The following is an 11,247-nucleotide window of genomic DNA, read 5'->3' as shown; positions in this document are numbered from 1 at the left end:
CGGGAAAGGACAAGTGAAGTACGCCATCGTGGCCGTCGACTACTATACCAAGTGGGTTGAGGAGGAGCCCATGAACACGATCACTTCAAAGAAGGCCCTGGATTTCGTCATCAACAATATAGTGTGTCGGTACGACCTCCCCAACAAGATTGTATCCGATAATGGGAAGCAGTTCGACAGCGTCCACTTCACAGATTTTTGTGAAAGGCACGGTATCGTCAAAAGCTTCTCCGCGGTCGCCAGGCCCCAAGCAAACGGGCAGGCAGAAGCCGTCAACAAAATCTTGAAAGGGACGTTAAAGAAAAAACTCCAAGCCTGCAAGAGCAAGTGGCCCGAAGAGCTGCCCCGCGTGTTATGGGCTTACCGGACCACCGAGAGGACATCCACCGGGCACACTCCTTACTCCATGGTCTATGGATGCGAAGTCGTCATCCCCTTTAAAACGACCATTCCGTCTCACCGCAGAGACACGTATGATCCCGCCCAGAACCACACTTTACTCCAAGAATCGCTAGATCTCATCGAGGAGATCCGGGAGGAGTCAGAAGTGCTACAAAAGATGTACTAGGGCAAGATCGCTCGACATTTCAACTCAAAAGTAAAAAGTCGAAGGTTCGAAACTAGTGACCTAGTCCTGCGAAGAGTCTTCCCTGCTACCCAAGATCTGGGAGTAGGGGTTCTGGGCACGAATTGGGAAGGGTCGTACAAGATCCAACACGAAGTGTGCCCCGGGACATACCATTTAAAGCGACTCGATGGCACGGAAGTCCCAAGAGCCTGGAACGCGGAACATCTCCGTAAATACTATCAGTAGTCAGGAGAACGTGTTCCATTTTTGTATTTTCGTTGTAAATAATGGACGCCTCAGGGCGATCCCTTGAATAATAAAAATGGCGTGTGAAAAACACCATAAATAAATGTTATCAGACAATGAAAATTCTACTCAAGTGACCCTAGACCAGTCTCTGCTCACTTGTGGGGGGTATCCCCGGTATGAACAAATACCAAGCGGGACCAAGCCTCAGGCTGGTCCCACCCCGAACGAACGATGTCCAGGGATATAATCAAAAGAGGGCCAAGCCTCAGGCTGGTCCCGCCCCGGACGAGTGATGTCCGGGGGTATAATTAAAAGAGGACCAAGGCTCAGGCTGGTTCCACCCCGGACGAACGATGTCCGGGGGTATAAATTAAAAGAGGACCAAGCCTCAGGCTGGTCCCACCTCGGACGAACGATGTCTGGGGATATAATTAAAAGAGGACCAAGCCTCAGGCTGGTCCTGCCTCGGACGAGCGATGTCCAGGGATATAATTAAAAGAGGACCAAGCCTCAGGTTGGTCCCACCCCGGACGAACGATGTCTGGGGGTATAAATTAAAAGAGGACCAAGCCTCAGGCTGGTCCCACCCCGGACGAACGATGTCCGGGGATATAATTAAAAGAGGGCCAAGCCTCAGGCTGGTCTCGCCCCGGACGAGCGATGTCTGGGGGTATAAATTAAAAGAGGACCAAGCCTCGGGCTGGTCCCGCCCCGGACGAACGATGTTCGGGGGTATAAATTAAAAGATGACTAATCCTCGGGCTGGTCCCGCCCTGGACGAACGATGTCTGGGAGAGAAGAGAATCCGGTATGCCCTAGGGAAAAACCATGGCCTGCGACTGGTAGAATGAGGGAACTAGGTTTCACAGTAAACTATTCGAACCTCGTTGGTCTAGGCCATCAGGTTTTCGAAGTTGAAGGTTGGACGGGTAGGCCGTTGGGCCCTGGATGACAGGATTGAAATAGTTTGACAAGCTAAAGTCAAGAATAGTCTAGTCCAGGCTGTTGGAACCAGAACCAAACCCTCAGAACCAGTCATGCACGGTAATATAAAAAAAATAGAAATAACATAAACTGGATAAGGCAATACAAATTGTCTTGGACGCGTACGCATCCGTAAAAGTTATTACAAAATAATAAAAAAGAAAAGAAAAGAGAAGGGAGAGGTGAAAATCCGGGTCTAGGCGTCGTCCTCCAGAAGCTCCGCATCCTCCTTCTCCTTGGCCTCGAATTCGGCTCTCTTTGAGTCCGGGTCGGGAAAGATCAGGAGGTTCATGCTCTTGTCTTTGCGCTAGGCCATGTAGATGGCCTCCTCAAAGGTGACGCGCAACATGTTTTCCACCCGCTCCTTTCCGCGGCGGGTCTCGTCATGCGCCGCCTTCTCCTCGTGAAGAGAGCTATCCAGCTCACAGAACCGGGCCTCCAAGCTTTGGACCTTTTCCCCGTCCCGGACGGACTGAGTCGCAATCGCCTCCTGTGCGGCCTTTGCTTATAGAAGCTCCGCCTCCAGAAGGGCTACCTTCTCATTAGCCTCGGTTTCTTTCTAGGACATGGCCTCTTCAATTCCAGCCTTGACTCGGTCAAACTTCGCACGGTCTGCATCGGCCTGAGCAACTGCCTTGTCCAAGGACTCCCAAGCCTGTGCCGTCTCCCTGGCCAGGGCCTCCTTGGCGGCCTCCAGCTCTAGCTGGAGCGCTCCATCTTCATGGCTGCCTCGGCCACAAGGTCGACATTCCGATGGGACAACAGAGCATCCTGGAACAAAACAAAGTTAGAAGAATCCTTACTAAACAATAAAAAAAAGAGGGAAGAAAAAGACACGAAGTAAACTTACTGCGGTGGCCTGATGGCGGAGAGATTGGGAGATGAACAACATGTTCGGGTTGGCGATGTTGGGATACCATTTGAGTTGAAGGTTGGACATGGTGCTCCCCACCTGGTCCAGCAAGTCCGCCGCGAATGGGGCCGTGTCCTGCCCTAGCTTAGGGCGAAAGCCCGTCTTGGTGGTGGGCCGATCCTCGATCGGCTGTGGAACACGGAAGGCCGCCGGGCGCTCAACGAACTCAACCTGACGAAAAATCGTCAGGGCCTTGTACGTCTCGTCCCTCCTTTCCCGGCCACTCTCCCAGGTCTGGGAAATGAGCCTGGACTACTCGTCCCGCAGGATGGCTTCCCCCTCCTCCAGTAGGCCGGATGAATGGGAAGGGTCAGTGTTGTCGGAATCTCCTTCGTGGCGAGGTGACTTTCCCCGTATGACTCGCCGGCCGAGCCAGCCCGCCTCATCTGAGGCCTCTTATTCCCAGTTTCGGCCTCCGCCGCGCCCAAGTCCAAGGCCCTCTTCCCGAAACTCTGGCTTACCGCAGGTTCCGGCTCCAGATCGATTACTTGGGGGTGGGCGAGGCCGGAGACGGCAGCCGGATCCATGGCCGTGATAGGGACAGCGGCAATTGCGACCTTGCCGGGTCGAGGATCCGCCCCTAGCATCTCCTTGTTGCGGGAGGGGTCCGGGCCTGGCGCCTCGGGTGTTATCTTGGCAGCCTTTTTCGCCGCGACCCTGGCCGCCCTCGCGGTCCAGACTTCGAGAAGCTGCCTCATCTCATCCACGGGATCAGACATGTCGGAGTCTCCTACAACAAACGCAAATGAAAAGGAGTCAGTACAATTAACAAGAGAATAGAGAAGTCAAAACTAAGAATGGCCCGGGACGAACCCTTATCTAAGCCACGAACATGACTCAACTCATCTAACGTGAAGGAGTAGACTCGATCCCCCATGTCATCTAGGTCCAGAAAATTCCCATATTGGAGGAACCCAGACAAGTACATGAGAGTTTCCGAGCCTACGGGAACGGGAGACGAAGGTCTCGTCTCCCCGTCAGCCACGAACGCGGGGCCTTGAAGTGCTAGCCTATCCCTAGCTAAGTCCCCAACTCAGGGAGCACAAGTTAAGATCAAAGGTGAGTTACCTCTCCCTGATACGCTAGCCCTGGGGGTCCCCGTGTTCGGCAGTGCCAATTCGAAGAGGGCTTCCAGCTCCTCAGAAGTCCCTCTTCCGCTTGGCCGCGTCCGCGCGTACCGCAGCCTCTACTTCCCTGATGTGCTCTAGGGCCAGCTGCTCCCTTATGGTGGGATTCTTCTCGCAATGTATTCCCCGAAGGCTCAGGGCATCGATAGACTGGTGGGCCACGAGCAGTCCGACCAGTCGGAGGTTGTCGGTATTGACGTAGCCCCCTACGTCCAGGTCCTCCACGCTCAACTCGGAGTAAAGCCTCTTCCGGTCCAAGATGAACTGGGTGAGAGGGGTCTGGGCAAAAGGTCCTGCCACCCGAGGTAATACAGTGAGATAAAAAAAGAGAAACCGGCCAAGTAGGGTTGGGGAAGCACTTACCCACTCGCTGGAAGTCCAGCAGCAGCGTGGGGTTCTTCTCCACGAGGAACCCGGACGTCATGAACCAGTAATGTTGGACATCCGGGGGATGCTTCCAGGCGCTTGTAGGAGCGGGGTAGCTGCCCCGCGGCTTCAGCCTGGAGAAGTCGTCCAAGGTCTTGTCCTTGGCGTTGACCTGTGGTTCCAACTTGTAGAAGTACAAGACTTCCGCGGGGGTCGGCTCCACGATCTCCTTCGCGATGCAGAAGACGCGCCATCCCGCAAGCAGCCGGTAGGCTTGGGGCAGTAGCTGGAAGGGTGTGATCCCCACGTATGTTAGGAACCGCATGAAGAAATCGTGAAGCGGGAGTGTGACTCCCGCACTGATGTGGCCTGCGCTCCAGGCCCCGAACCCGTTCACGGAGGTGTGCGCCCACTCCTCTTTCCTGGCCAGGCGGTTGTAGAAGAGTTCGGGAGTGGACTCTATGCCCAGGCGTTTCTCCAGGACGTACATCATCCGGTAGTTCCAGAACAGATTCGGTACCGTGTCCATCTCCCATCTGTTGCCTTTGGGGGTCCGGGACCCAAGAAGGGCGAAGGGGGCTCTGTTGACTTCCTCCTCCGAATGAAGGGTGACACCCGACGTCATGGCTGATGATCTGGGAGCAAAGAAAAGAAACCAAGCAGTCAATACCAAAACCCAAGAAAGTCAGTTAAGGTATGGGGGGCCTCCTACGGACCGCTTGGAGTCCCCTCCGGATCAGGTCCGGGTTCATCAGAGAACCACGAGACCCAGATCGGGAACGACAAATGGGCTACTAAATAGGCACCACCGCCTGTCCGGGAAGCATGCAGACCCGGAGAAACCCAGACCAGGCGGCTTTCCTAGCACTATTCCTTAGCGTAAACAAGTTCTAGCAACTTAAACATATGAGCAAAAAGATAGCCTACATTCATATATTTATTAAGGCAAAGGACAGAAGGACTTACTGTGAATAGCTGGCCGTGAAAGATGGTGGTTGTCCGGCGATAAGGACGGCAGAATCTCGGTCTTGAACTGGCAAAGGCGTTTCAGCAGATCGTTGATAGGACAGGCTAAGGACGTGCTCTCAAGCTGAGGCGCAGACGCTGGAACTGTTGGAAAAGGCGACGGTGCAGAAGAAGCAGACGGTGGATGATGTCATCGGCAAGATCGGACATAAACAAATCCTCAGAGTTCTTAGAATGGCTCGAGAGTGTAAAAGTTTCAAATGAATGCCTGAGGAGTATTTATAGAGACCCAAATCTTGGTCTCTTATCCAGCAGATAGGAAATCCCCCATCGGACGGTCCAGGATCGTGCAGTGGCATTAATGAGTCCACTCGAGTGCTAGATCCTTTCCATTTCAATCCAACGTCCCAGGAAGGAGGAGTTTCAAAGGTCGCCCCATCCTACGGTCCACCTCAATGCAGAATCATTAATGAAGGACCCCCATGCGGATGGGACGCTTCGAAATCCGTGCTGACGCACTAGCCTAGGCCTAGCGACCCTTCAGGTGGTTAGGTGACCTTTCGAGGTCAAAGTGCCACCGTTGCAGCAGTCACTGGGCGACACGTGTGTCCTTCGTTACGAAACGGGACTTCGGTAAACGGACCCGGACATTGGTAAATGGTCTAGGCTCCGCGTGCGCCCAGCGCGCACTTCCCCTTGCCACGGACCAACGATTTTGAGTAGGAACTGGGAAGATAACCGTGGAGTATCCGGGAGCAAGACAAGCCTCCACCTCGCAGACCCAGGTGAAGGATTGGGGGGTAAATGTTATCCCCATTTCCTGCCTTGGGCCTAGGACGGTGGTCCAGGCCCACTACCTGGGCAATTGGGGTTGGGCCCTGCCCAGGCCCGTTTGTTAGGGAGCGACCGACATCGACGGCCAAAGTGTGGGTCCGGACCCGGATGGTGTCCAGGAAGAATGATGGGGGACGAGATGTATGCAAACGGTCCCGGAGCCTCGTAAATGATCCGGGCTCAACAGAGATGATCCGAGCTTGTGGTAAACGAAGAGGGATAGAGGTAAATGAACCCGGGTCATGTCCTCAGGGTTGGAAGGATAAAGCGTCTGTGACCTTAACTCCCCCCCATAAAGCGTGGGAATTGTCCCCACGTTTCACCTGCGGAAAAGGCCACCTCGGGATTGCACGCCGCTGGTTCAGACTTGTGCCGCCACTACCCTGACTGATTTTGTCCCCTGAATCTGCCTCGTAACTCGGAATGCACAGACCAAAAGCCCCATTTTGTCGGGTGATATACATGCTTTGGGCTGCCTCAGTGGGCTCTGATCATTGTTTATCTTTTATATTTTTATCCTTTGTATTGGGCTTCCGATAGAGAAGCCAGTGGTATTTATATCTGTGTTGGGCCCGGGTCAGCCCGGCCCAAGCCCAGTGCTCCTGTGAGCCTATAAATATAGGTGACAGAGCACTGGAGAAACTCTCTCTTTTTGGCTTGTATACAGTTACTCTGCTAAAACAAAGAGAAAAGCTCCATTGTTATAGACTTTCCAATCTCTAATACAACTGTCTCGTGGACTAAGGCTCATTAACGCCCCAACCACGTAAAAAATATGGTGTATATCTTCTAAATCCCTTATCATTAATCTCGCTTGAATTTTATTAATATCATTTCTGAAAATCTCAGTAAAAAATTTCAAAAAACTATAATAACATTAAATATATGAAAACTAAAATTAAAACCAACCTCCAAGAGTTGTCCAAGTCCATAATAATCAAGCCTCCAAGCCAAAACCAATCTATAAAACCAATATTTAACAAGGAAAAAAAAAGAAATTTAAAATTCATCAATAATCTCTAATAAACCTAATATTTTCATAGAATAACATTAAAAATCACTAAACCCAAAGTTAAAATTATGCATATCTTAGAAAACTCATAAAACACAAACATCATCCCTAAAATCCTCATAAACATCATCAACAATCGGCAAAACTCATCAAAATAGAAAGAAACCAAAAAAATCTAACATTTAATGAGAAAAACCTTACCTAAACTGAGTTGAGGCGTGCTGGAGGTGGAGAGAAACCGAGACCCTATATGAAACATTTAATGAGAAAATGAGAAAGGGGAATAAAAAGGATCAAGTTTTTCTAGTATATACCCATGTCGTCGTTGTAGGGCATAAAAATATCGTCTTAGTAGATGAAATGTGCAGTTATCATTAATGAAAATAACCTCGTCGCTATAGAGAGTTTCCAAAATTCAAGTATCAGTGCTAAATTTTTGGGGGGAAATTTTCCCACTATTTTTTTCGAACCTCTACAGCGACGACATATCTTCGCTATAGGTCATTTGAGAAAAAAAATAAAACATTAATAATAAATAATTTGGGCGTTCTATATTCTTTCAAAAAAATTTATAGACCGACGACATGTCGTCGCTATAGGTTATTTGAGGAAAAAATTAAACATTAATAATAAATAATAAATCATTGGAGTGCTGTATATTCCCTCCAAAAAATTTAGAGACCTATAGTGACGATATGTCGTCTCTATAAGTCAAGATATTTGGAACCTATAACGACGAAGTCTATTGCGACGACATGTCCTCCCTGTAGGGCTTTAGTAAAAAATAAAAAATAAAAAAAATCTAATTTTTCGTGATTTTATGTGTTCTATTAAGACGATATCATTGTCGTCGCAATAGAAGTCGTCGCTATAGAGTGAATTTCTTGTAGTGAAAAGACACGAGTGCAACATACTATTTAAACCTTAATTTCAATATTGTAAATTATCTAAATTTTTATGAAATTTTGCAAGAGACATACTATGACTATAATGAACAATGCCATAAAAAATAATTAGAGTCAAAATTAATTTACGTGCTTAAAATAAGATCTTGTTTTATCGGTGTCATATAGTAGCATATATTTTATTTTTAAAGAATTGCCACATATATTCATAAGTATATAAGAACAAATTAAATTAAAATTGAGAATTTAAGTAATTAATAATAATGTCTGGTGCACCTCCAGCTTTACGTTGATCAATATTCTAAATATTCATGCAAAAGAAACCCCAATTTTTAAACATTTGAAATTTGAAGTTCTAACAACTCATATTCTTAATTATAGATATGAAATACAAAAGCATAGTCACATATATGTTCTATAATATGTATATAAACATGACACTTTGATACCTTTTCTTTCAAGAAAGAAAACATGACATCTCATTTGCTTTTCTATGCTACTCATTCTCTCCGTACTACTCATTAGATTAATTATGAGAAGGGACATGGGAAACTAATAATAAGAAGAAAAGGTTTTGTTTTTTTTTTGGAAATATTGAAGAAAGAAGTACTCTATTCAATAAAGAAATTTATGATTCAACATCACTTGAAACTTTAATGGGTGATGATGAAATTTGTTGCTTAAAATTGGCATGGCATTTTCGCAATAAATTCCCATCAGCGTCTGACCTCACTAGTCTCCACGAACTTCTCTCTCTCTCTCTCCTTTGTAAAATATTATAAGACTATTTTAAAAATATTTATAGATTAAAAAATGAAAATTCCCAGGAATCAGGTCGGTGGAGTGTTTCATATCGATAAGTTGGAGCTTTGACCAGTCAACCAACAAGCTCAATTGATTATTTGGCCGTTATTTTCTCTCTAGCTAGTTTTTTTTTTCTCTCTCCTGTTTTTTATTCTATTTTATTTTACACAGATACTTAATTAGTTAATAATAATAAGTCTGTGTGTTCTTCATCCACATATTAGGAGTTTGTGGTGTGAGCAGTACTTGGGGTTGTCATGTCATGTAGATTGTCTCTAGTACTAGTACAAGTAACTTGTATATTTTCCTCATTTTTCTAAACATTAAATTAGGTATTTATTATTATTTTCCCAAATTGAATAAATAATTGACTATAACATCATTGATAAATATGTTATTATGAAAAAATAAATATTAAAAGAACATGTATGTGGCATTGCCAATTGTGTATAGTCTGAGAAACACATAGAAAGCTCTCTCTCTCTCTCAAAGAAAAAACCCCTTATTTAAATGAAAGGTTACCCACCTCTTTCTCCCATGCAATTGTTTCTTACAATCTCCAACACCCCCACTACTTGTGTTATTGTGTATCTAATCCCTCTCTCTCTCTCTCTGCTCTTTTAAAACTCTAGTGAAGCTACAGATTATTATATATATATATATCATTATATATTGTTGGTCATCTCAGTTTGCATATAAACTAGAGCTAACTCTGACTACATTTCAATTAGTGCTTTCTTCTGTTCATCTTTCCATTTTGTCTCTCTTTGAGTTTCTTTCTCAGAAAAGTTAGCCAGTAGTATATTTAGTACTCCCCCCAAGCTATATATATAGCTGATCTCTCTCACTCTCCTTTTTGATTAAAAAATTATAATATATATTTATATATATATATATATATATATAAATATAGTTTGAATTAAAGAAGAGAGAAGAAAAAAAAATGTCTAGCAGAAGATCAAGATCAAGACAATCAGGTGGTGCAAGGATCACTGATGATCAGATCAATGATCTTGTTTCCAAGTTGAACCAGCTTCTTCCTGAGATTCGCGAAAGGCGTTCAGACAAGGTATTTATATATATATATATATATATAAATATGTATGATAATATTTCATCATTATCATTATCATTATCACTTTCTGTTTTTCTTTTTATCGGTTGAATTATTATTTATTATATATTGGCAATAAAAGCAAGACATGAATAGAGCTTCCGCCATCAATATTGAAAAGAAACGTGGAAATTGAATTCCTAATATTCCAATATAAGTTCAACAAACAAATTCACTATTTTTTATATTTTCTCGTCAAACAAATTCCAATATGTACAACATGCTTGTATAGTACTCTCTCTACTATAAATACATATATAGCCAATCGTCAACCAACTTTATACAATAAGATCAGGTATATCTCATTGACATTGTTTTAAATATTTAAAATAAAATTTGATTTGTGTGTTTATATACATGCGAATTGCTTATAATTTGTATATGTTAGTAAGAAAAGCATGAAATTATTAGTACAAACAACTAATATTCTAGTGTGCACAGCATATTATGATAAATAATATGAAAGTAAAATTATAGTTTCTCTTTCTTTCTCTCTCAATATATATGATCCAACAATTATTATAATTTTCGAATTTACCATAATTTGTGGATTGAATTGTTGAATTCATATATATATGTGTGTGTGTTTATGTGTGAACAGGTTTCAGCAGCCAATGTGTTACAGGAGACATGCAACTACATAAGAAGCTTGCACAGAGAGGTTGATGATCTAAGTGAGAGACTTTCTGAGCTATTAGCAACAACTGACACTGCTCAAGCTGCAATTATTAGGAGTTTACTCTCCCAATAGATCATCACCATCATCATCATCATCACTTAATTAAGAGCTAGAGATCAAAATCAAGTACCTAGCTATAATATATTACTAGAAATATTCCACTACTACTACCTATAAAATTAATGTAATAGACCATCTACTTATTTTTTCTTTCAATTAAAATGTACTTCTCTCTCATCAAGTTCTTCATTAAGAGTACTTAAATATTGTCACTCTATAAGATGGAACTGAGTAGTAGCTGGGTTTTTTTTTTCTTTCATTTTGGCTAGAAGTACAACTAGCTAGCTAGAGCTGCAGTTTGTGTTTGATGATTATATTTAGAAGATCCTTTTGTTGCAAATTAATAATTAGTTGTGTTAATTGAGGAATACTTATAATAAAATTAGGATTACTCTTCTCTATATATGTGGTACTGCCCCCAGATCAATCTTTCATTTATTAATATATTTTTTTCTTCTTATTAATTCTCAATTTTGTTCATCAACCAGCAAAGTACATGTGTACAGTACAAGTTGCATTAATATATAGGATAATTTTTTTTTAAGGGGCTTCATATTAAGCCTATCGGTAGGGCTTTCAGTGTTTTTCGACTCGTGAACAGTTTCAGCACAGTTTTTGTATGACTGTGTATATTATACCTATTTAGAGCATCCTGCAAATTTTTAG

General features: G+C 44.1%; 1 protein-coding gene across 1 annotated transcript; it reads left to right on the top strand.

Annotated features, from left to right (window-relative positions):
- The first annotated feature begins 9,332 nt into the window (after window positions 1-9,332).
- Window positions 9,333-11,045, top strand: LOC133829000 (transcription factor PRE3-like). The gene is made up of 2 exons (XM_062258991.1): window positions 9,333-9,797; window positions 10,444-11,045. Exons 1-2 carry the CDS (start codon window positions 9,672-9,674, stop codon window positions 10,591-10,593), a joined length of 276 nt encoding a protein of 91 aa, XP_062114975.1. The 5' UTR covers window positions 9,333-9,671; the 3' UTR covers window positions 10,594-11,045.
- The last annotated feature ends 202 nt before the right edge of the window (window positions 11,046-11,247 follow it).

The sequence above is a fragment of the Humulus lupulus genome, chromosome 4, assembly GCF_963169125.1.
Source record: "Humulus lupulus chromosome 4, drHumLupu1.1, whole genome shotgun sequence".
Taxonomy (NCBI): Eukaryota; Viridiplantae; Streptophyta; class Magnoliopsida; order Rosales; family Cannabaceae; genus Humulus; species Humulus lupulus.
This window is presented reverse-complemented; position numbering and strand designations above follow the sequence as displayed.

Bases quoted from the DNA above. Each gene is read 5' to 3' on its own strand.
- LOC133829000 (XM_062258991.1), top strand. From the start codon at position 9,672: ATGTCTAGCAGAAGATCAAGATCAAGACAATCAGGTGGTGCAAGGATC. The intron at 9,798-10,443 runs GTATTTATATAT...ATGTGTGAACAG, and splicing joins GCGAAAGGCGTTCAGACAAG to GTTTCAGCAGCCAATGTGTT.